Source organism: Silurus aristotelis (genome assembly GCF_946808225.1).
Source record: "Silurus aristotelis genome assembly, chromosome: 1".
NCBI classification, from domain to species: Eukaryota; Metazoa; Chordata; class Actinopteri; order Siluriformes; family Siluridae; genus Silurus; species Silurus aristotelis.
In genome coordinates this window covers 37257622-37281804 of record NC_139574.1, presented here as the reverse complement: position 1 = coordinate 37281804, position 24183 = coordinate 37257622, and the positions used below count along the sequence as shown (strand labels likewise).

At 38.6% G+C, this 24183-nt stretch overlaps 3 protein-coding genes and 1 long non-coding RNA gene across 7 annotated transcripts in view; 2 read left to right on the top strand and 2 right to left on the bottom strand.

Annotated features, from left to right (window-relative positions):
- Positions 1 to 24183, bottom strand: part of LOC310724664 (uncharacterized protein) — a 391691-nt gene that overhangs the window by 9584 nt on the left and 357924 nt on the right. The window contains exons 2-4 of one of the 2 annotated variants that reach the window (XM_083538929.1): positions 7965 to 8473; positions 2514 to 2775; positions 357 to 451 (exon numbers count right to left, since the gene is read on the bottom strand). In XM_083538929.1, the coding sequence (XP_083395055.1) occupies positions 357 to 425 (69 nt within the window). In that variant the 5' untranslated portion in view covers positions 426 to 451; positions 2514 to 2775; positions 7965 to 8473. The remainder of the gene's footprint in view (positions 1 to 356; positions 452 to 2513; positions 2776 to 7964; positions 8474 to 24183) is intronic. The other variant, XM_083538928.1, reaches the window with a different exon arrangement.
- LOC310724284 (uncharacterized protein) overlaps positions 1 to 24183 on the bottom strand; it is a 699798-nt gene that overhangs the window by 601375 nt on the left and 74240 nt on the right. The window lies entirely within an intron of this gene.
- LOC310725572 overlaps positions 1 to 24183 on the top strand; it is a 69685-nt gene that overhangs the window by 13062 nt on the left and 32440 nt on the right. The gene's annotated exons all lie outside the window — the stretch shown is intronic.
- Positions 16543 to 17513, top strand: LOC310733868 (uncharacterized protein; the record flags this gene model as incomplete). Its single annotated transcript, XM_083555336.1, has 1 exon — positions 16543 to 17513. The coding sequence occupies exon 1, from the start codon at positions 16809 to 16811 to the stop codon at positions 17511 to 17513; it is 705 nt and encodes a 234-aa protein (XP_083411462.1). The 5' UTR covers positions 16543 to 16808.

The following is a 24183-nucleotide window of genomic DNA, read 5'->3' as shown; positions in this document are numbered from 1 at the left end:
CACTTAATACTTTACTTTAAAACTAAACTTCCTCTGGGAGATCACTGGGATACGCATGTGAATATTTGATCTGTTAACTGGTTGCATGTGTAAAAGCTGTTGGTATCAAACATTGTTTACTTTATCAACTGAGTAAAAAGCTGAAGAACAGATCAAATAGGACAATTGATTAAAGATTTGGGGATAAATTGTTTTTCCTTGTAAAAGGATTTTTTAAAATAAAAAAAAAAAACAGTAGTTTATAGTGATACACTTAAAGTTAAGGTATTTTTTGTTATTATTTAATTATAAAATACATTATGATGTATCTTTGCCCTGAAAACCACACTGAAAGTTGAGACATAAATAAATTGTACCTTTGATCCAGCAGCAGCAGGAGTGTGTGGAGGTTCTCCTAAAGATCTCCGTCTGGACTCTGATTTCATGATCAGAGGTGTAAAGAATCAGGACACTGGAAGAAAAATGCAGAGGTTCATGACTCTAGAACAGGGGTGTCAAACTCAAATTCACAGTGGGCCAAAATTAAAAACTGGGACGAAATCACGGGCCAAACTCAGTATTTATTGAAAAGTTTACTGCAATTGTGCATATTTCCCTTCTCTCCAGATGTGTAATGTTGAACCTTTTCATATGGAAACAAACTTTAGTTTTGCATAAACATTGAATCTGGAACAACCAAAGTTTAATATTATAAACACATGAGAAAATGATTTTGAAATAAAACACACATCAGTGGTATTAGTTTCTTATTACATCTCTCTCTCTCTCTATCTCTCTCTCTCTCTCTCTCTCTAGACTTTCTTATTCCATTTTAATGTAAACCTTTTACAGGGCAACAACATAACCAAAAATAAAAATCATTTCATTCAATAAAAAAAAAATCTGTCAACTATTAACAGTCCATGCCTTGGAGTAGAAAAAGTGTATAAAGACAACATTCATTCAAGCTCAGTTTTTTCACTCTGATTTACTCTGATTGGTTGAAGCCAGATACCTGCATCATGTCTGTGGTTTAGGCTCTGAGCTGAGGAAATACTCAGGATTGAGTGAAGGTGTTCATCAGTAAGACACCTGAGTGGGGTTTTGTTCATCTTCATTAAAGAGAACAGTTGCTCACAAAGATATGTGCTGCTGAACATAGAGAGTGTTTGAGCAGATTGGACACGGCGTTGGAGCAGTGTGTCGGGGAGAAACATGGAAACTGTGCAGCACACACAGAGTCGTACTTTGATTTGAGCATGTATCTACACTGGAGTTCAATCAGCTCCATTTGGAGGTTGGTTGGTGCGCTTTCCAAGTCAACCACAAACGGATTACTGAGCAGTTAAACTCTGCATTTCTGAGCTTCAAAATTCGGCAAATCACCGGGTAAATTCAGCGCAGAGTTTTTCAGCGGTCTCGACTGACGCGCTAACGCACTAACAAAGCATTCTGGGATTTGTAGTATTAGCGGTGTATGCGCTATATACTGGCGGGCCAGCTCTAATACACATTTGATATGATATCGCCAGATTGGGCCCACGGGCCTAAGTTTGACACCCATGCTCTAGAATGTCCACTAGCTGTTCCCCGAGCAGCTCAGCTGCTACATTTTACTGTATCTCACCTTTGGGTAGAAATCCGGGACAAAAACGGGGTTGAAGCTCGCGCGTGATAGATTTATAACGGCGAAAGGAACGTCGATGTGCACGCGCGGAAAGTGGAGGAAAAACTCACGCGCCCAACATTAACTTCCGACCGGAGCACGTGGAAGAACTCTATAGGTACAAACACAGATCACAAAGCAGTGGGCGGGGTCAACGGGCTCGAGTTCTGAATCCGCAAAAACATCATTGGCTCAGACATTGTCAGGAAGTGAAATCTGATTGGTTGTCTGTAATAATATCAAATATATAATATGAAATATTTCATATAATAAACATTTTAAGTAATATTTTAGATTTAATTCCAGTGGAAACGCGACTGATCCGAAGCTGCTGCTTTTCAGCTGATACACACTGTGCGGTCAAAAGTATTTGGACACGTGCCTTTTCCAGCCAGATGTGGTTCATAAATTCACCTAAAATGCTCTTAAATGCACCATACAGCCAATTAACATGCAAACTGTTGAAACACTTCATAGAAACAGAATGTAGAATGTAGCATTTTAAATGGGATTTAAATACCCGCTACAGAGGGTAGCAAGGAGCTTTTCTGTAGCTATTATTGTTTTTATGTTCATGGCACAGGACCAAATATTAGTTTATTTTATCTTTCCATAATGAGCTGGAATAAAACATAAATGCTGCGTTGACTCCCGTGTGTAATGCTGCATGATGGCACTGCTGGAGGATTACGCCAATGAAAGATTAAGGTGAAAAGGGTCTCCAGGGACCATGATGATTTCTTGGCCCATGATGATGACTGGCTAATAAGCTGATTTAGATTCCTACAGCTGTGCTCCTGGATCATCACCCTGATGAAGGCCAGGCAGCGTCTATACCACCTGAGACGCTTAAGAGACTTTAAATCACCCTCTCTGGTGCTGAGGTCTTTCTTCAACTGCACCGTTGAAAGTGTCCTGATGTGTAGTATCTCTTCTTGATTCGAGAAATGCACCATGCAGGGCAGGCACCAGAGGGTGGTGCAGTCAGCTGAGCGTTCTGAGCTCCCTGAACTGCATGAAATGTACAGCAACCGGTGCTGGACCAGGGCCGGAAAGATATTGGAGGACCTCAGCCATCCCAATAAAGAAGTCCTCTTTTCTGTGTTGTGTTCAGGAAAGCGCTTCTGATCCTTGAAGGCAAACAGAGGGAAAAGGAGGAGAAGATTCTGCCCACAGGCCATTCGGAGTCTAAACCAGAAAAACACCTAACACATAAACAATTTAGTGAAAATCGCACTGGGACACTTTAAATCTGGACTATTGTCAATATCTATCTATTATTTCTTTCTGACAAAATTTCAGCCAGTAAGTAGTTCCCCACAGATACCTCAGATCGTGCGGCCTGTTTGGTGTCATATACATATACATATACATATATAATATACATATACATATACATATACATATACAAAGTATTTGAAATCTATCAGTCTGGAAAAGGTTATAAAGCTGTTTCTAAAGCTTTGGGAATCTTAAACCCTACTCTTTCCCATAACTTCATGGTGTGCTGATCAACTTAATTTTGCTGTACTTACTGCAGGTCTGCACATCTCTCTTATTCTTAAAGATCAGTACCAGCACACTCCTTCTCCATTCCTCAGGCATCCTCTCACCTTCCAAAATCTTGTACAACAATTTTTTTAAAAACTCCACTGCATCTCTTCTGAACATCTCCATGCTTCTATATGTCATCTGGTCCAACCGACTTTCCACTCTTCATCCTCTTAATCACTGCTCTCACTTCCTCCTTACTAATCCTATCCACTTCCTGCTTCACCATCTCCACACCAGCCAACCTTCTCTCTCTCTCTCACTTTCCTCATTTATCAGCTGTTTAAAATACTCCCTTCATCTTCTCAACACACTCTCCTCACTAGTCAACACATTTCCATTTCCAACTTGCAGCACATCCTTCCCAGCTCGGTCCCTCTGCCTGGTCAATCGCTACAAATCCTTTTCTATTTCTTTTGTGTCTTCTGCCTACTTTTGTCATCACTCTGTCAAACCCAATTCTGTTTCTCCAACCTCTTCCTCCTTCTGCTCTCCTCACTTCTTCATTCCACCACCACGTCTCTTTGTCTTCCTTTCTATTTCCAGATGTCACACCAAGTACCTTTCTAACTGTCTCCCTAATCACTTCTGCAGTAGTTCCACAATCATCCAGCACCTCTTCACCACCACCAAGCCCCTGTCTGACCTCTTTCCTGATCCTCACACTACATTCTTCCTCCTTCAGTTTTCACCATCTGATTCTTCTTCCAGTCCTCTCTCTCCTCCTCTTCTTCTTCACCTTAATGTCAGAGCCCAAACCTCTTTACATAAACTTAAGTAAAAAAATGTATAGTCAGTACTTCAACTTTTACCTGAGTATTTTAAAATATGAGTATCTGTACTTCTACAGAGTGAAGGATGTGTGAACCTTTGCCACCACTGGCTTTAATTATGAAATGTTTGCCAACATATTACAGTTATAATGTAGATAAATAGTACTAATAAACTACCCACTCTGTGCAATTTGTATAAGGTATTTCAGTGTGTAAACTAATCCTAATGTAATAGTGGAGCAAAAGTGTATTTATATATAAGTAAATCTGTATTATTTAGTTTTTGCAACACTGAGCTGCACACATTCAAACCTGTAATGTTTGCTTATACTATACATTTAAATGAACCATATTAACTTGTTCAAAAAGCACATTGCACCATTTTCTTTATATTTAAGTGAAAATTAGTTGTCTAAAATTTGTATGCACACGTAATTTTCGTATGCAGCATGTAGTGTAAATATCCATTAGATTTTAGTTATTTTGGTTATTAATTAACTTTTATTTCCATTTGGTGATGAAGCTCGGGTGTTCTTGTATTCAGAGCAGTGAGAACTGCATACAATTCTAGACTGAGACTGAGAAGTTACTGAGTGTCACAGTTGGACCCTGGAAACACAGATTTTAATACTCCCACATTAAAGTTGATTGCTTTCCATTTTATTCTTTCTGTATAATAGAATTTTGTTAATAACTAAAATTTAATTTAATAAATAACAATGATGATTTGTTGATACTTCATAATCATCTATGATATAGAATCAAAACATTGTTTCTATCACCAGCATTTCTATTTTCTTCCTTAGAAAATATAAAGTATAAGTTAACAAACAATCGCAAGAGAAAAATAAGTGAACTGTTCATGAAATAATCACAAAAAAATGTTCCTGAATGTTCCCGTTTTTATTGACACAGAGACTCATACAGTCCATTTAGAATAATCAACTTTTAACATTCACCTTAATCTCAAAGGTGTTCAGTGAAGTCGAGATTAGAGCTCTGTGCACTGTGGCATGGTCATGCTGGATTAATAAAGGGCCGTCTCCAAACCATTTCCACAATATTAGAAGCATAGCATTGTCCAAAATGATTTGGTATGCTAAAGTAATGAACATTTCCCTACACTTTAAGTCAAGGGCTGAGTCTTACCCCTAAAGTACAGCCCCATACCATTACCACTCCTCAGCCAAACCTTACAGTTGACTAATAAACTTATTCAAAGTTAGAGAAACACAAAAAATTAACGTCGGTGCAAAATACCTAAAGGTTTATACATTTAACATTTTAGATTTAAAAAAGACTTTGGGTGAGATTTGTCTGCACTTTAATTCTTATAGGTCCAGACATATACAACAAAAATCTATTCCCTGATCTTGCTGTGTAACCGTGTGATCAAGCTCAAGTTTGCAGTAAATCAGTAACACTGGGCTCAGGGGACAATGGATTGGAAGCCGTTCCATTAGATAATGTTCAGAAAGCACATATGGGTGAGATGCTCAGGTAGCCTCATACATGTTGCCATAAAGTGTAGTGTAACTGTATATGGACCAACAATGTTCTGATGGCTTGGAAAGGTGTCCCGTTTGTTAGAGCTAATTAAAATTAACATTACAATTTAAAGTTTCCCCCGATTTACAGTACAATTTCCCTTTACATCCCTTCAAATAAGAAATTTAAGAAGATGATTTGTTTTATGGTTGTATGTTAGAGCACTTGTGGTTCCTTAATGAGCTTTGATAAACATAGCTCCGTCCACACTGTCCACAGAGATACAGCTTCTGTCCTGTATGACTCTGCTGGTGCCTGAGGAGGGCACTTTGAGCACTAAAACTCTTCCCACACTGTTCACAGTAAAACGGCATCTTTCCTGTGTGGATACGCTGGTGTAATTTGAGAGTACTCGGGTGAGTAAAACTGTTCCCACACTGTTCACAGGGATACGACTTCTCTCCTCTCTCTCGCATGCGGCTCTTTAACTGGTTTCATGAGGCTCTTATGTTCCTTTCGAAGTTTGTGTGTTTGATTTTTAATGTGCGTGTTCGCTTTGTTTAAGTTCAATACGGTATTTTTAGGACTTAAATGAGCTTGCCCCTACTGGGAAACTTTGCGGTATATCAGACCTTGGCATGAGGCCAATCATAAATTACAGGGATTGCACCGAGAATTTTTGGAAATACCTAAATCACCGAAACAACACGGCAGAAACACAATTGTAAAGAGGCAATAAAAAAGCGCAGCCAGCACACGGTTATCTGGATAAGAGCCAACATGTCTGCGGTGTGCGGATAGCGATTTGCAAAACATGCAATGCTGAAATTTCAAGAGGGGGTGTATCTGCAAAGAGTTTCTCCAAGTCGGGTTTAATTCATCACATGAAATCCAAACATCCCGATTGCCATTCTAAATATGAGAAGAACGCGGCGCAGAAAAGTAAAGTCAATCCGAGCATGCGCACTCCGTTTGTAGTGGACCATGGCAAAAGGCATAACACACAAAATTATGGATTTCATTGACTTTTAAATTGAATTTTCATTTCGGTGCATCCCTAAAATATTATCGTTGGTGTGGCCCTCTGACACAATTCAGGTTTCTCATGTGGCCCCTTAAATTATTTGCCCACCCCTGCGGTATATTCATCTCACGCACATGCGCATTTGACGAAAATACCGTATTGAACTCAAGCGAAGTGAACAAGCACATAAAAAACCCCACAAACAAAGTCCTTGTTTTCTACCCTGAAACACGTGAAATCAAAGCATCGATCTGTTCTGACTGACACCCATGTGAAAGAATTGCTTCGAGTGGCAACAAGGGAATACGAGGCAGATTTGAAGAGGATTGTTCAAGGCAAGGAATGCCAAAAGTCCCACTAAGTAACATGCATAGTAAAAGAAAAACACTATTGTAAATTAATATATATTTTTTTGTGGACTTGGTTAAACAGAGTTTGTGCGTGTGAGACAGTGCACACAATGTTCATTGTTGAAAATGACTGTCCTGTGGTCTTAGAACTGTAGGAGTCAATTTCTGTCATTATGTTGGTGTGTGACATTTACAATAAATCTGTGTGTGTGTGTGTGTGTGTGTGTGTGTGTGTGTGTGTGTGTGTGTGTGTGTGTGTGTAAGAGAAAGGTGTTGTTCATGTGTGCCCATGTGTATGATGTGGCTCTTTGCGGTAACACAGTCAAAAATGTGGCTCTCGGTCTCTGACTGGTTGGCCACCCCTGCGTTGGTGTCTTTTCAGAACAACACGTTTAGTAAAACTCTTCCCACAATCTGAGCAGTGGTGCATCTGGAAAACAATATAAAATGATTCAATAGACTGTAATAATTTTATTTTAGATTAGATTTGGTCTTGCATGTTATCAGAAATGTACTATAGTCAGAGGTGGCAAAAGTACACACATCCTTTACTTAAGTAGAAGTACAGATACTCATGTTTTAAAATACTCGGGTAAAAGTTGAAGTACTGAATAAACTTTTTTACTCAAGTGAAAGTAAAGAAGTCTTGGCTCTGACATGTACTTAAGTAAAAAGTTTGTGTCGCCATTATGAGGGAAAAACCCACAAAACGCCACCTAGAGGGTTAATTGTGTAAAAAATTGCGGATTTTCTGTTTGATTTGAGACTTGGCGCATAAATAAAACAAAAGTTTACTGATTAAAAATATTTTTATTTGGAGTTTAATAATTTATTTTACATCTAAGTAAAGAAAGGACGTCGTAGATAAATGTATTTTTTTTAATTTTGCCTCTTTTATATTTAGAACATTTTTTATGTATTTACATTTTTTTTATAAAAATGGTAAAAACAGAAATGCTGAATTGATGGCGCGTTAATAACATTTAGTGCCGTTTACAATCATTTTAATTTTGACAGCCAAATATATATATATATATATATATATATATATATATATATATATATATATATATATATATATATATATATATATATATAAATATAAATACAAAACAAATTAAAAATGTTGTTACCTAATGAATGTATCCAGGCTGAAGATCCACATATAGAACACAAGCAGAGAAAAGATGATGATGATCAGGAATGTGTCTGTTCTCAGTCACTGATTCCCTCTGTCTCATCCACATTAACCCCAAACTTCTTACTGCCTCCTGCCTGCTGATTCTAAACTTTGTAAACTAGTCTACATCTGTGGTGAGTGAGAGTCAGGACTTTATACACCAGCGGATTAAAAAAGACACGTAGTAACAGGAAATCAGTTGTTCGGCTGAAATCGGCGCGCAGTGAAAAAATAAAAATAAATAATTTCACCAAATCAGTAGATTAAAACTAAAGTAACGAGCCGGTTTTGAAAATTTAATAAGTAAAAAGTACAGATATTTGTGTAAAAATGTAATGAGTAAAAGTAAAAAGTTGTCTAAAAAATAAATAGTGGAGTAAAGTACTGATACCAGAAAAATCTACTTAAGTACAGTAACGAAGTATTTGTACTCTGTTACTTCCCACGTCTGGCTATAGTAATCTGATATGGTTTGAAACAAGTTAAATGAGAGGTATTTTAAGGCCTTTTAGAAAACCTTTAACTATTTAATACTTGTATAAAATCTTCCAAAATCCCCGATATTTATGTCTTCAAGGTGGAGGATTTTTCCCAATACCAGACCAGGCAGCATTATATCATCTTATTTTTAATTCCAGGAGACAGAGAAAAAGACTGTGGAACCTGTTGTGCTTCTGTGATAACATCAGAGCTTAACAGGATTCAGTCCACGATCACAAAGCTACCTGAAACTATGTTCAAGCAATGTTTGGGTGATTTTGGATTTGGCAAAATACATTTCTGATTCAGAACATTTGCTAATAGTAGCTCTCATTAGACAAAGCTCAAAATCTGGACTGGTGCAAACAAACTGAGCTGATCTGCATGCTGTCTTCCAAATTATGTGTGAAAATCCCTGTGGTTGGGACAACAATACATTGATGACGACTGCAGGTAATTATCTGTGGCTGTCAAAAGCAGCAACCTACTTCCTCCTGATGGCCTATGAGGGCATTTTCAGTCAACTTGTTAGCATGTACCTCCGCTTTCAGACTCTCAGCTGAAAATCACCCACCTAAATGTAAATCTGTACAGTTCCTGACAAAAGTGTTCTACATACACAATTTAGATACATTTAGAAAGAAGATACTCTGACCCAGCCATTAGTGTTGCACAAGTCAGTGCATTCTTAGTGCAGGTTTTAACCCCCGATACATGTGGAGGGTTGCGTTATGAAGGACATCCAGTGTAAAACGTGCCAAATCAAACATGGAGACCAGGAATCAGAATTTCATATCGGATCGGTCGAGGCCTGGGTTACCAACGACCACCACAGGTATCGTTAGCCAACAGGGTACCGGTGGAAATTGGACTACGGTTGGCCGAAGGAGGAGAAGGGGAGGAGGAAGACGTCTACAGAGGCAGCGGAAAAAGAAAAAGTGGAGGACAGTGGAGGTTCGGGTTGGTACTTTAAATGTTGGTACTATGACTGGTAAAGGGAGAGAGGGAGCTGATATGATGGAGAGAAAAAAGGTAGATATGTTGTGTGTTTAGGAGACCAAATGGAAAGGGAGAAAGACCAGGAACATTGGAGGTGTTTAAACTGTTCCATCATGGTGTGGATGGAAAAAGAAATGGTTTAGGGGTGATTCTGAAGGAAGAGTACAGTAAGAGTGTAGTGGAGGCGAAGAGAGTTTCTGATAGGGTGATGAAGGTGAAGCTGGAAGTTGAAGGGGAGATGATAAATATCATCAGTGCTTATGCTCCACAGGTGGGCTGTGAGATGGAGGAGAAGGAAAAATTCTGGAGTGAGTTAGATGAAGTGGTAGATGGTGAACCTAGAAATGAAAGATTGGTGATTGGGGCAGACTTTAAAGGGCATGTAGGTGAAGGGAACAAAGGTGATGAGGAGGTGATGGTAGGTATGGAATTAAGGAGAGGAATGTGGAAGGGCGGATGGTGGTAGTTTTTTGCTAAAAAAGAGGAAAACGGCAGTGGTGAACACATTTTAAGAAGAAATAGGATCATAGAGTGACGTATAAGAGTGGAGGAAGATGCACACAGGTGGACTATGTTCTATGTAGGAGATGCAACCTGAAGGAAAATGGCGCCTATAAGGTGTTGCCAGGGACAGCGAGTATGAAGCACGTTTTGGAGACAAGGTGAGGGGGGTGAGATTGAGATGGTTTGGACATGTTCAGAGGAGGGACATGGGGTATATCTGTAGGAGAATGCTGAGGATGGAGCCAGGAAGGAGGAAAAGAGGAAGGCCAATGAGGAGGGTTATAGAAGTGGTGAAGAAAGACATGCAGGTAGTTGGTGTGAAAGAGGCAGTTGTAGAGGTCAGGGGGGTATGGAGAAGGGATGATCCGCTGTGGCGGGTGTTGCCAGTGAACAGTGTAGCTAGACAGCATCAGATGGTGGTCTGTAGGATGGTTTTGGAGATGAAGAAGAAGAGGAGTAGATTGAGGACTGAAAGAAGAATAAGATGGTGGAAACTGAAGGAGGAAGACTGTAGTGTGAGGTTCAGGGAAGAGGTCAGAAAGGGGCTCGGTGGTGTTGAAGAGGTGCTGGATGATCAGCTGGATGACTAGAAAGGTACTTGATGTGACATCTGGAAATAGAAATGAAGACAAAGAGATGTGGTGGTGGAATGAGGAAGTGCAGGAGAGCAGAAGGAGGAAGAGGTTGGAGAAACAGAATTGGGTTCGACAGAGTGATGACAAAAGTAGGCAGGAGTACAAGGAGATGCAGCAGCAGGTAAAGACGGATGTGGTGAAGGACAAAGGAAAAGCCATATGAGGGAGCTGTAGTAAAAGTTGGACACAAAAGAATTAGAAAAGGATTTATACCCAATGGCCAGGCAAAGGGGGCCGAGCTGGGAAGGATGTGCTGCAAGTTAGAGCAATAAAGGATGGAGATGGAAATGTGTTGACTAGTGAGGAGAGTGTGTTGAGAAGATGGAGGGAGTATTTTGAGCAGCTGGTGAATGAAGAAAATGAGAGGGAGAAGGTTGGATGGTGTGAAGTTGGTGAAGCAGGAAGTGGATAGGATTAGTAAGGAGGAAATGAGAGCAGTAAATAAGAGGATGAAGAGTGGAAAGTCGGTTGGACCAGATGACATACCGGTCAAAGCGTGGAGATGTTTAGGAGAGATGCAGTGGAGTTTTTAACAGGATTGTTTAACAGGATTTTGGATGGTGAGAAGATGCCTGAGGAATGGAGAAGGAGTGTGCTGGTACTGATCTTTAAGAATAAGGGAGATGTGCAGACTTGCAGTAACTACAGCAAAATTAAGTTGAGTCACACCATAAAGTTATGGGAAAGAGTAGTGGAAGCCAGGCTGAGGGAAGAGGTGACCATCTGTGAGCAGCAGTATGGTTTCATGGACATGGGGTATATAAGTAAGAGAATTCTAAGGATGGAAAGAGGCAGATGTAAATGACAGGGGGGTATGGAGACAGATTATCCGCTGTGGCAACCCCTAATGGAAGAAGCCGAATGAAGAAGAAGAAGGAAATAAGTCACTCTGGGTTTTACTGTACATCGTTTTTAACGCAGGTCCTTTACTCCCTTCACCTGCTAGACTCCCAGGGCCACGCAGACTATTTTTATACATGTTTGGTATTCATACAGACTGCATTCATACTGCATGCCTACTGATGGCCGGACATTTCAATGGACAGGCGGAGAATTCATGATCAGAAGCCATTAATCTCAAGTAGCAAGGAGCTGAACAGCTCTGCTAGTGCTAACGTTAATTCACCTTTTTCTCCATCACCAGCAGCACTCCATTCTCCAACATCTATCTCCCCTACATGCCAGTGTACACATACATACATACATACATACATACATACATACATACATACATACATACATACATACATACATACAGCAGGTAAAATAAGTATTGAACATGTCAACATTTTTCTCAGTAAATATATTTCTAAAGGTGCTAGAGACATGAAATCTTTATCAGATGTGTGGATTGCAACCCATGCAATCCACACATACAAAGGAATCAAACCATACATGTCCATAAATGAAGTTGTGTAATGTTGTGAAACAACACACACACAAGAAAAAGTATTGAACACATAAAGACAGGGAGGTGCAAAAAGGAATGAAAAGCCAAGACAGCAGTGGATATCAATCAGTAATTAGAAAGCAATCCTGCCTATTGTCATTGTAAATTAATATCAGCTGCTTCAGTCCCAACTGATGGCCTGTATAAAAGTGTCCCATTACCAAGGTGTCACACAAGAAACATCTCATGATAGATAAAAGCGAAGAGCTCTCTTAAGACCTTTGCATTCTTACTGTTGCAAACATTTTTATACATGTTTGGTATTCATACAGACTGCATTCATACTGCATGCCTACTGATGGCCGGACATTTCAATGGACAGGCGGAGAATTCATGATCAGAAGCCATTAATCTCAAGTAGCAAGGAGCTGAACAGCTCTGCTAGTGCTAACGTTAATTCACCTTTTTCTCCATCACCAGCAGCACTCCATTCTCCAACATCTATCTCCCCTACATGCCAGTGTACACATACATACATACATACATACATACATACATACATACATACAGCAGGTAAAATAAGTATTGAACATGTCAACATTTTTCTCAGTAAATATATTTCTAAAGGTGCTAGAGACATGAAATCTTTATCAGATGTGTGGATTGCAACCCATGCAATCCACACATACAAAGGAATCAAACCATACATGTCCATAAATGAAGTTGTGTAATGTTGTGAAACAACACACACACAAGAAAAAGTATTGAACACATAAAGACAGGGAGGTGCAAAAAGGAATGAAAAGCCAAGACAGCAGTGGATATCAATCAGTAATTAGAAAGCAATCCTGCCTATTGTCATTGTAAATTAATATCAGCTGCTTCAGTCCCAACTGATGGCCTGTATAAAAGTGTCCCATTACCAAGGTGTCACACAAGAAACATCTCATGATAGATAAAAGCGAAGAGCTCTCTTAAGACCTTTGCATTCTTACTGTTGCAAACATACTGATTGCATTGGTTACAGAAGGATTTCTGTAATTTTCAAAAGTAATACTAATAAATGATCTTAAAGTGTGAGGCAGAAACTAAACAAACTTGCAGTCCGCCACTTAATACTTTACTTTAAAACTTAAAAGCTGTTGGTATCAAACATTGTTTACTTTATCAACTGAGTAAAAATTCAACTCTGAAATATTACTTTTAATTTTTATTATATGAAATATTTTATATTATATATTTGATTTTATTTCCTCCTGTATTTTTATTTTCCTCCTGTAGCTCCGAGAGATGCCGTGTTCCAGGTGGAGGATGAAGACCCTCTGCCGCGATTAAATGAACTGTACGACCCCTGGATCTGTGAGTTTCTGAGCTTTATGGATTTTATTCTCTTTAAAACACAGAGTTTATCATTTATTATAATTATTATTATTATTGAGAAACAAATCACCCATAAAATCCCCAAACAAATCAAGAGAAGAAAAGAGATCAATAGGAAGAAGATGAAGAGAAAATGTGACAGGACCAACACAGGTCCTGAGTGATGTGAAGATCTAAGTATTAATTCCTCTTTAAATCCCCATTTACATTTGTGAATCGAATTTATTTGTGTAAATTTCCGTTAATTTGTAAACCGAAATCTATGGACAAATAAAAATGGAGAATGATGATAGAAGAGAATAAAGAGTGATAGATGATGAAGTCATGTCTCTCATGAAGCTCAACCACTAAAGATCAGGCACAGTGGCAGACAACCAATCAGATTTCACTTCCTGACAATGTCTGAGCCATTGATGTTTGCGGATTTAGAACTCGAGCCCGTTGGCCCCGTCCACTGCTTTGTGATCTGTGTTTGTACTTATAGAGTTCTTTCACGCGCTCCGGTCTGAAGTGAATGTTGGGCGCGTGAGTTTTTCTCCACTTTCCGCGCGTGCACATTGACGTTCCTTTCGCCGTTATAAATCTATCGCGTGCGAGATTCAACCCCGTTTTTGTCCCGGATTTAGCGGATTTTTACCCAAAGGTGAGATACAGTGAAATGTAGCAGCTGAGCTGCTCGGGGAACAGCTAGTGGACATTCTGGAGTCATGAACCTCTGCATTTTTCTTCCAGTGTCCTGATTCTTTACACCTCTGATCATGAAATCAGAGTCCAGACGGAGATCTTTAGGAGAACCTCCACACACTCCTGCTGCTGCTGGATCAAAGGTACAATTTATTCATGTCTCAACTTTCAGTGTGGTTTGCAGGGCAAAGATACATCATAATGTATTTTATAATTAAATAATAAAAAATAACCTAACTTTAAGTGTATCACATTAAACTACTGTTTTTTATTTATTAAAAAAATCATTTTACAAGGAAACACTAAATTTCTCCCCAAATCTTTAATCAATTGTCCTATTTGATCTGTTCTTCAGCTTTTTACTCAGTTGATAAAGTAAACAATGTTTGATACCAACAGCTTTTACACATGCAACCAGTTAACAGATCAAATATTCACATGCGTATCCCAGTGATCTCCCAGAGGAAGTTTAGTTTTAAAGTAAAGTATTAAGTGGCAGACTGCAAGTGTGTTTAGTTTCTGCCTCGCACTTTAAGATCATTTATTAGTATTACTTTTAAAAATTAGAACCATGTTTCCACTGTGTTGAATACTAGTGTAGCCTGGAATCACAGTGTTGATGGACCCAAAGAGAACAGGTGGTCTTAGCCTAAAAGGCATCTATTATCAAAATAGGCCAACACAACTACATCTGCTCGAATACACCCCGTTTAATCAGAGCATAAGCCTGTATGTCAACATAAGCAGTGCTTACATGTGATTATAACAGGAGACAACATACAGCAGGTAAAATAAGTATTGAAAATGTCACTTTTTCTCAGTAAATATATTTCATAAGGTGCTATTGATATTTTTGGATTTTTATTATTTCCCATGTGATCATCGATGCCCGTGGTGTCTTTTCTGATCATGGAAGAATCACAGCACACAGAATAGCGCAAATGTTCTTTTTCAGTTTATTGCAGATAACAGACATGTATATACACACTGGAATAACCCTGAGCTAAAGCTGTTCTTGATTTGGTAATTAGACATAGTAACTGGAGATGTGAGTCCAGATAAAGACTTCCATAAAGATAACATAGGAATGTGTTTAGAGAACCAGTGTGAGAACCATCTTAACACTAACAGACATGAAATTCAGACATAGAAAGATATCAAACTATTCAGAACATTCAGAAGTTTAGAAATCCTCTCGTAACCAATGCAATCAGTATGTTTGCAACAGTAAGGATGTGAAGGTCTTGAGAGAGCTCTTCGCTTTTATCCATCATGAGATGTTTCTTGTGTGACACCTTGGTAATGGGACACCTTTCTACAGGCCATCAGTTGGGACTGAAGCAGCTGATATTAATTTACAATGACAATAGGCAGGATTGCTTTCTAATTACTGATTGATATCTACTGCTGTCTTGGCTTTTCATTCCTTTTTGCACCTCCCTGTCTTCATGTGTTCAATACTTTTTCTTGTGTGTGTGGTGTTTCACAACATTACACAACTTCATTTATGGACATGTATGGTTTGATTCCTTTGTATGTGTGGATTGCATGGGTTGTTACCAACATCTGATAAAGATTTCATGTCACTAGCACCTTTAGAAATATATTTACTGAGAAAAATGTTGACATGTTCAATACTTATTTTACCTGCTGTATGTATGTGTGTGTGTATGTGTGTATGTGTGTATGTGTGTATGTGTGTGTGTGTGTGTGTGTGTGTGTGTGTATACACTGCCATGTAGGGGAGATAGATGTTGGAGAATGGAGTGCTGCTGGTGATGGAGAAATGGGTGAATTAACGTTAGCACTAGCAGAGCTGTTCAGCTCCTTGCTACTTGAGATTAATGGCTTCTGATCATGAATTCTCCTCCTGTCCATTGAAATGTCCGGCCATCAGTATGCATGCAGTATGAATGCAGTCTGTATTATCAACAATAGTCTGAATTGCTGTACATTAATATGAATGCAGTCTGTATGAATAGCCAAACATGTATAACAATAGTCTGAGTGTCCCCGGAGTCTAGCAGGGGGAGGGAGTAAAGGACCTGCATTAAAAATGATGTACAGTAAAACCCAGAGTGACTTATTTCCTTCTTCTTCTTCATTCGGCTTCTTCCATTAGGAGGAAGTAGGTTGCTGCTTTTGACAGCCACAGATAATTACCTGCAGTCGTCATCAATGTATTGTTGTCCCAACCACAGGGATTTTTACACATCATTTGGAAGACAGCATGCAGATCAGCTCAGTAGGTTCTGATTGTTTGCACCAGTCCAGATTTTGAGCTTTGTCTATTGAGAGCTACTATTAGCACATGTTCTGAATCAGAAATGTATTTTGCTAAATCCAAAATAACCCAAACATTGCTTGAACATAGTTTCAAGTAGCTTTGTAACCGTGGACTGAATCCTGTTAAGCTCTGATGTTATCACAGAAGCACAACAGGTTCCACAGTCTTTTTCTCTGTGTTCTGGAATTGAAAATAAGATGATATAATGCTGCCTGGTCTGGTACTGGGAAAACTCCTCCACCTTGAAGACATAAATATCTGGGATTTTGGAAGATTTTATACAAGTATTAAATAGTTAAAGGTTTTCTAAAAGGCCTCAAAATACCTCTCATTTAACTTGTTTCAAACCATATTAGATTACTATAGCAGACATTTCTGATAACATGCAAAGACCTAAAATTATTACAGTATATTGAATCATTTTATATTGTTTTCCAGATGCACCACTGCTTAGATTGTGGGAAGAGTTTTACTAAAATTGCTGTTCTGAAAAGACACCAACGTATCCACACAGGAGAAAAACTGTATCACTGTGATCAGTGTGGGAAGAGTTTTACTCAACAGGGTAATCTCAGATTACACCAGCGTATCCACACAGGAGTGAAGCTGTATCACTGTGATCAGTGTGGGAAGAGTTTTACTCAACAGAGTAATTTTAGAATACACCAGCGTATCCACACAAGGGTGAAGCCGTATTACTGTGAAAAGTGTGGGAAGAGTTTTACTCTACAGGATCATCTCAAATCACACCAGAGTATTCACACAGGAGAGAAGCCGTATCCCTGTAAACAGTGTGGAAAGAGTTTTACTTACCAGAGTAATCTCAAATCACACCAGCGTATCCACACAGGAGAGAAGCCGTATCCCTGTAAACAGTGTGGAAAGAGTTTCACTCACCCGAGTAATCTCAAATCACACCAGCGTATCCACACAGGAGAGAAGCCTTATCACTGTGAACAGTGTGGGAAGAGTTTTAGTGCTCAGAGTGCCATCCTCAGCCACCAGCAGCGTCATACAGGACAGAAGCTGTACCTCTGTGGACAGTGTGGACGGAGCTATGTTCATCACAGCTCATTAAGGAACCACAAGTGTATCATTTTGTGGTCCAACATACAACCATATACTCCTGATGTTAATTTGTAAAACAAAGCATCTTTTTAAATTTCTTATTTGAAGGGATATAAAGGAAAATTGTACTGTAAATATCGGGGGAACTTTAAATTGTAATGTTAATTTTAATTAGCTTTAACAAACTGGACACCTTTCCAAGCCATCAGAACATTGTTGGTCCATCTACAGTTACACTACAACTACACTTTATGGCAACATGTATGAGGCTACCTGAGCATCTCACCTATATGTGCTTTCTGAACATTATCTAATGGAACGGCTTCCAATCCATTGTCCCCTGAGCCCAGTGTTACTAATTTACCGCAAACTTGAGCTTGATCACACGGTTACACAGCAAGATCAGCGAATAGATTTTTGTTGTATATGTCTGGACCTATAATAATTAAAGTGCAGACACATCTCACCCTAAGTCTTTTTTTTTATCTAAAATGTTAAATGTATAAACCTTTTAGGTATTTTGCACCGACGTTCATTTTTTGTGTTTTTCTAACTTCAAATAAGTTTATTAGTCAACTGTAAGGTTTGGTTGAGGAGTGGTAATGGTATGGGGCTCTACTTTAGGGGTAAGACTCAGCCCTTGACCCACAGTGTAGTGAAATGTTAATTGCTTTAGCATACCAAATCATTTTGGACAATGCTATGCTTCTAATATTGTGGGAATAGTTTGGAGACGGCCCTTTATTAATCCAGCATGACCATGCCACAGTGCACAAACTGAGGTTTATAAAGACATGGTTGGATGACTTTGGTGTGAAAGAACTGAACTGGCCTGCACAGAGCTCTAATCTCGACTTCACTGAACACCTTTGAGATTAAGGTGAATGTTAAAAGTTGATTATTCTAAATCTACTGTATGAGTCTCGGTGTCATTAAAAACGTCTTCAGGAACATTTTTTTGTGATTATTTCATGAAAGGTTCACTTATTTTTCTCTTGCTATTGTTTGTTAACTTATACTTTATACATTATTTTTAAGGACGAAAATAGAAATGTTGGTGATAGAAACAATGTTTTGATTCTATATCATAGATGATTATGAAAGATCAACAAATCATCATTATTTACTAAATTAAATTTCAGTTATTAACAAAATTCTATTATACAGAAAGAATAAAATGGAAAGCAATCAACTTTAATGTGGGAGCATTAAAATCTGTGTTTCCAGGGTCCAACTGTGACACTCAGTAACTTTAGGAGTCTCAGTCTAGAATTGTATGCAGTTCTCACTGCTCTGAATACAAGAACACCCGAGCTTCATCACCAAATGGAAATAAAAGTTAATTAATAACCAAACTAACTAAAATCTAATGGATATTTACACTACATGCTGCATACGAAAATTACGTTTGCATACAAATTTTTGACAACTAATTTCCACTTAAATAAAAAGAAAATGGTGCAATGTGCTTTTTGACTAAGTTAATATGGTTCATTTAAATGTATAGTATAAGCAAACGTTACAGGTTTGAATATGTGCAGCTCAGTGTTGCAAAAACTAAGTAATACAGATTTAATGATATATAAATACACTTTTGCTCCACTATTACATTAGGATCAGTTTACACACTGAAATACCTTATACAAATTGCACAGAGTGGGTAGTTTATTAGTACTATTTATCTACATTATAACTGTAATATGTTGGCAAACATTTCATAATTAAAGCCAGCAGTGGCAAAGGTTCACACATCCTTCACTCTGTAGAAGTACAGATACTCATGTTTAAAAATACTCAGGTAAAAGTTGAAGTACTGACTATAAAGTTTTTTACTCAAGTTTAGGTAAAGAGGTTTGTGCTCTGACATTAAATACATTAAGTAAAAATTAGTCATTACTACTACCTGTTTTAGTGTCAGGCTGGTAACCCCATGTCATGTCCCATTGTTTTGGAGGTGAAGAAGAAGAGGAGGAGAGAGAGGACTGGAAGAAGAATAAGATGGTGGAAACTGAAGGAGGAAGAATGTAGTGTGAGATTCAGGAAAGAAGTCAGACAGGGGCTCGGTGGTGGTGAAGAGGTGCTGGATGATTGTGGAACTACTGCAGAAGTGATAAGGGAGACAGTTAGAAAGGTACTTGGAGTGACATCTGGAAATAGAAAGGAAGACAAAGAGACGTGGTGGTGGAATGAAGAAGTGCAGGAGAGCAGAAGGAAAAAGAGGTTGGAAAAACAGAATTCGGATTGACAGAGTGATGAGAAAAGTAGGCAGGAGTGCAAGGAGATGCAGCAGCAGGTAAAGAGGGATGTAGTGAAAGCCGAGGAAAAGGCATATGAGGAGCTTTAGGACAAGTTGTACACTAAGGAAGGAGAAAAGGATTTGTATCGATTGGCCAGGCAGAGAAACCAAGCTGGGAAGGATGTGCTGCAAGTTAAAGCAATAAAGAATGGAGATGGAAATGTGTTGACTAGTGAGGAGAGTGTGTTGAGAAGATGGAGGGAGTATTTTCAGCAGCTGATGAACGAGGAAAGTGAGAGAGAAGGTTGGATGGTGTGGAGATGGTGAAGCAGGAAGTGGATAGGATTAGTAAGGAGGAAGTGAGAGCAGTGATTAAGAGGATGAAGAGTGGAAAGTCGGTTGGACCAGATGACATACCAGTAGAAGCATGGAGATGTTTAGGTGAGATGCAGTGGAGTTTTTAAAAAGATTGTTTAACAAGATTTTGGAAGGTGAGAGGATGGTGCATTTCTCAAACCAAGAAATGATACTACCCATCAGGACACTTTCAACAGTGCAGTTGAAGAAAAACCTTAGCACCAGAGAGGGTGATTTAAAGTCTCTTAAGCGTCTCAGGTGGTATAGACGCTGCCTGGCCTTCATCAGGGTGATGATCCCAGTGAACATGTCCATGTGGGCCCCACATGGGTTTTATCTGGGTTATATGGGCATCACGTGGGCATGGGTTAGAGTGGGAACTTTGATGGGCTGAATGTGGGCCCCAGCTTAGTCAGGGTTGTGGGCCCCAGTTAGGTTGCCCATTTTGTTTATTTGAGGGCCCTGTATGGGCCACATTTGGGCTATATTTAGCTATAATATTCAATTGATGATAAATTTAATTGATATGTTTTTTGTGTGTTTTATATGATCGAAACAAAATTTTTATATATTAACAATAACATAGTACGACCTTTAGTAAAATAAAAATAAATAATAAGTCTACCATTGGCTCCTGTGTTCCCGCCTTCTCATTCTGAAGAAACGGTCATCACGTACTACCACTGATCACCTGGCCTGACCTGACCTGACCTGACCTGGATAACCTGACATCTCTGTCACTGTAAGAAATTATCTTTTGTTTTAAAGTGATCACATTTTACTGTTTGTTTTCATTTAATGTATACTTCTGAAAGATTTGTGGTAATTAAAGTTACAGGCACCATATAAAGAAGGTAAGTGTGGAGAGTGAACTGGTTTACCTCAGAGATAAACACCTGTGGAAAACTGAACATTCTTAACGATTAGCAGATAACTAGGACATTGTCTACTAAAATGTGGAAATAACGACTTTTCAAACCATCTTCACCCGTGTTTTCCCCATATAGTGTCCTCATGATAACAGGAGGGTGAAACAGTAAAAGCACTGTGGAGTCTCTTTCTCTTTCACCACCTTTATAACAAGTGTATATACAATACACAGAGAAAATCTCTGAGGAGATTGTGACAATACATAACATTATTTGAATGTGATTTAGGTGAAATAGGTAGAGGTGATAACAGTTCATATTTATATTTCTAAACATTACTAAAAATATGATACGTTATGATTACGTTAAAGATAATAAACGTCATTTTGCGCCATTCATAAAGTCAGTCAGATCAGTTAACAGTTTGGGCAAATAGTGGATTAGAATGTGTTTAAAACCTTGTGATTTATTTTTTTTATTTTTTTTTGACTGATAGTCTTATGCTTATGTAACTTGCATGCATACAAATAATGGGTTGTGCCCTGGTTGATGCAGTAGCATGCTCTACTTTATATAAATTTTTTGCTTAACAGGAAGCCTGAAGCAGAACCGTTTGCTGAAAACTGTCAGTAAGAAAGAGCTGGAGAAAGCGCTTGGTAAATGGTTCACAAATGCAAGAGACAGAGAAGGGCACCGTGCTTTGAGAGCTCAGCAGGACCATGATCGGAGGGCATCTATAGCTAGCGCTGCACAATTAATAATATTTTATCCCGATCACTGTTTTTGCCTCTGTTTAATTAAAGGAATACTCCACCCTGAGATAAAAAAATATCTTATCAATTACTTATCCTCAAGGCATCCTATACAGTGGCTGAGAAGAAAACACATGCAAATACCAAAATCCTCACAACTCAACCAAACACAGAAACACACTGCAAATCCTCACAACACAACCAAACACAGAAACACGCTGCAAATCCTCACAACACAACCAAACACAGAAACACGCTGCAAATCTTCACAACACAACCAAATAGCACAGATCACAAAATAAAAGTTTCAAGGGGACCACAGCAAGTGACAAACCCGTCTGGAACTGCTTATTGTTCAATGTTTATTCGTCAGTGGTGTTGATGTGTGTCGATGACCTGAAAGGTGAGTTGTTTGTTTATTTTATCATTGTTTGTTTATGATTCCTTGGCCTTTTGGATATTATTATCCTAAATAATCTGATGAAATACACAATTAATTGTAAAACGTTATTATGTTAACTGGCAAAGCCAAGGAATCATGATCAGGATGTTAGAATAAACAAAAAACTACAGATTAACACCACCACTGATGAATAGACACTGAACAAGCAGTCCCGGGGTCGTCACTTGTTGGGGTCCCCATGAAACATTTATTTTGTGGTCTGTGCTATTTGCAGTGTAAATGAATTGGTTGTGTTGTGAGGATTTGCAGTACGTTTTTGTATTTAGTTGCGTTGTGAGGATTTGCAGCTCGTGTTGTTTAGCTGATGAAGATGTTTTCTTAAATTGCTGGTGTTTTTTCTATTTGCATATGTTTTCTTCAGTTGCAGTGTGTTGAACTTTCTGGGCCACCATGATCCGAGGTGTGATTTATATCTTTCAGCTGATCAAAATCATTGTTTAATCACTGGCTTTTGGCAATAGCCAAATATTCGTTTAAGAGTCAAGTTCAGACGCAAGGTTGATATTTTTAATTGTTAGATTCATAAGTTTTTGATTCAATGACTGGTCCCCCAGCATAAGTTATTACTGTGTGAGGCAGAGGTGGGAACAATTCACTTTTTTTTAGATGCTGCTGTGAATGGTTGTATTTTAAAATGTACTAAATTGCCTTTTCTGTCTTCTCTTTCTTTACTGTTTTGTAGGTGTGCAGCCAAGGAATCTGCATAGACCCACCAGTGAACTATTCTACATTAGTAATTGTTATTCCTGTTTCCTGTTTTAATTTAATTAATATAAATTAAATGTGATTTACACATTCTGAGTTGAAGTAATTTTTTTTTCACAGTTTAAATACTCAACCATGTAATTTTAATCATAGAGCTGCACATAAAATCAACTAATATTAGTTCTTTGTTTGGTCAGGCACAGTTTTACATTGTAACTGAGGTTTGAAATGGTTTGACAGTGGATTTTCCCTAGTAAGATTAAGTACACATTAGGTTCACCCACAGAAATCAATCATGAAATTAATTAATGGGACCCAATTCTCACCCACTGTGGACCCATATCAACCCCATAAAGGGGTTGACCCATAACCAATGATTAAGTCATGTGGGCCCCATAAGGGTCCTTTTTGTAGCCCACTTTGGCCCTATTTTTTTAAACACCTATTTGGGACCCAAATGGGCCCATATAAAGAACACCTATACAGGCTCCACTTAGAGCCCACCATGGACCCATCAGTCGCCCCTCTGGGCTAAAACACATGGGGACCGTGTGGAGCTGATGGACAAATTTCTGTGGGCCCCATTTGGGTTGCCCATGCAGGGCCCAAGTGACAGCCCATCAAAAACCCACATGGGGCCCACAGGAAAATGTTGGCTGGGTTAGAGGGTCCTGAAATTCAAGCTTCTTTACTTGCATATTGTAATAATTACAATTTTGGAATGTATACATTTACCTTCACATGTTTGGTATAATTTTAAAGGTCTCAGTGTGATTGGAAATATGATCTCAGTCCCATATCAGATCCCAGGTTTGGGGAAATTCTGTCCTACTGATATAAGGGTTGCCCCGGAGAAGATCCTTACCAGGTGTTCTAGGTGACATTTGGTCTATTGGTCACATCCTGTCCCAAGAAATGGTTTTCAAAGCTTTTATCACTTTGAATTTACAAGTGTATACGATGGTTTCGGTATTTAAGGAAATTTGGCGAAACAAGCATTCTGTAGTCAGAACTTCTCTGTGTGTCTCTATTGCCAGGTATTGTGATTCTTTAACATTTCTTTAGTAAACTGCATTGTTAAAATATTTGGTTTTATGCTGATCATGTCATGCTTCTAATATTTGTTTTAGATGTGACATTTGTTTATTGATTGCCTGGCAAATAATTGTAAAATTCTTGATTAACTCTAAAACTTCCTGAAATCATTTATATCTAGTTGATTATGTAGCCTGGTGTTACCGCAAATCTATGACCAGGATAGTACAAACTGAAGGCTCATGGATGGATGGAGCATAGAGCACAACGTCTGAGACCTTCTGATTTCTGACTATCACTGATTTAGCAAGTTATAACTAAGTGGCTA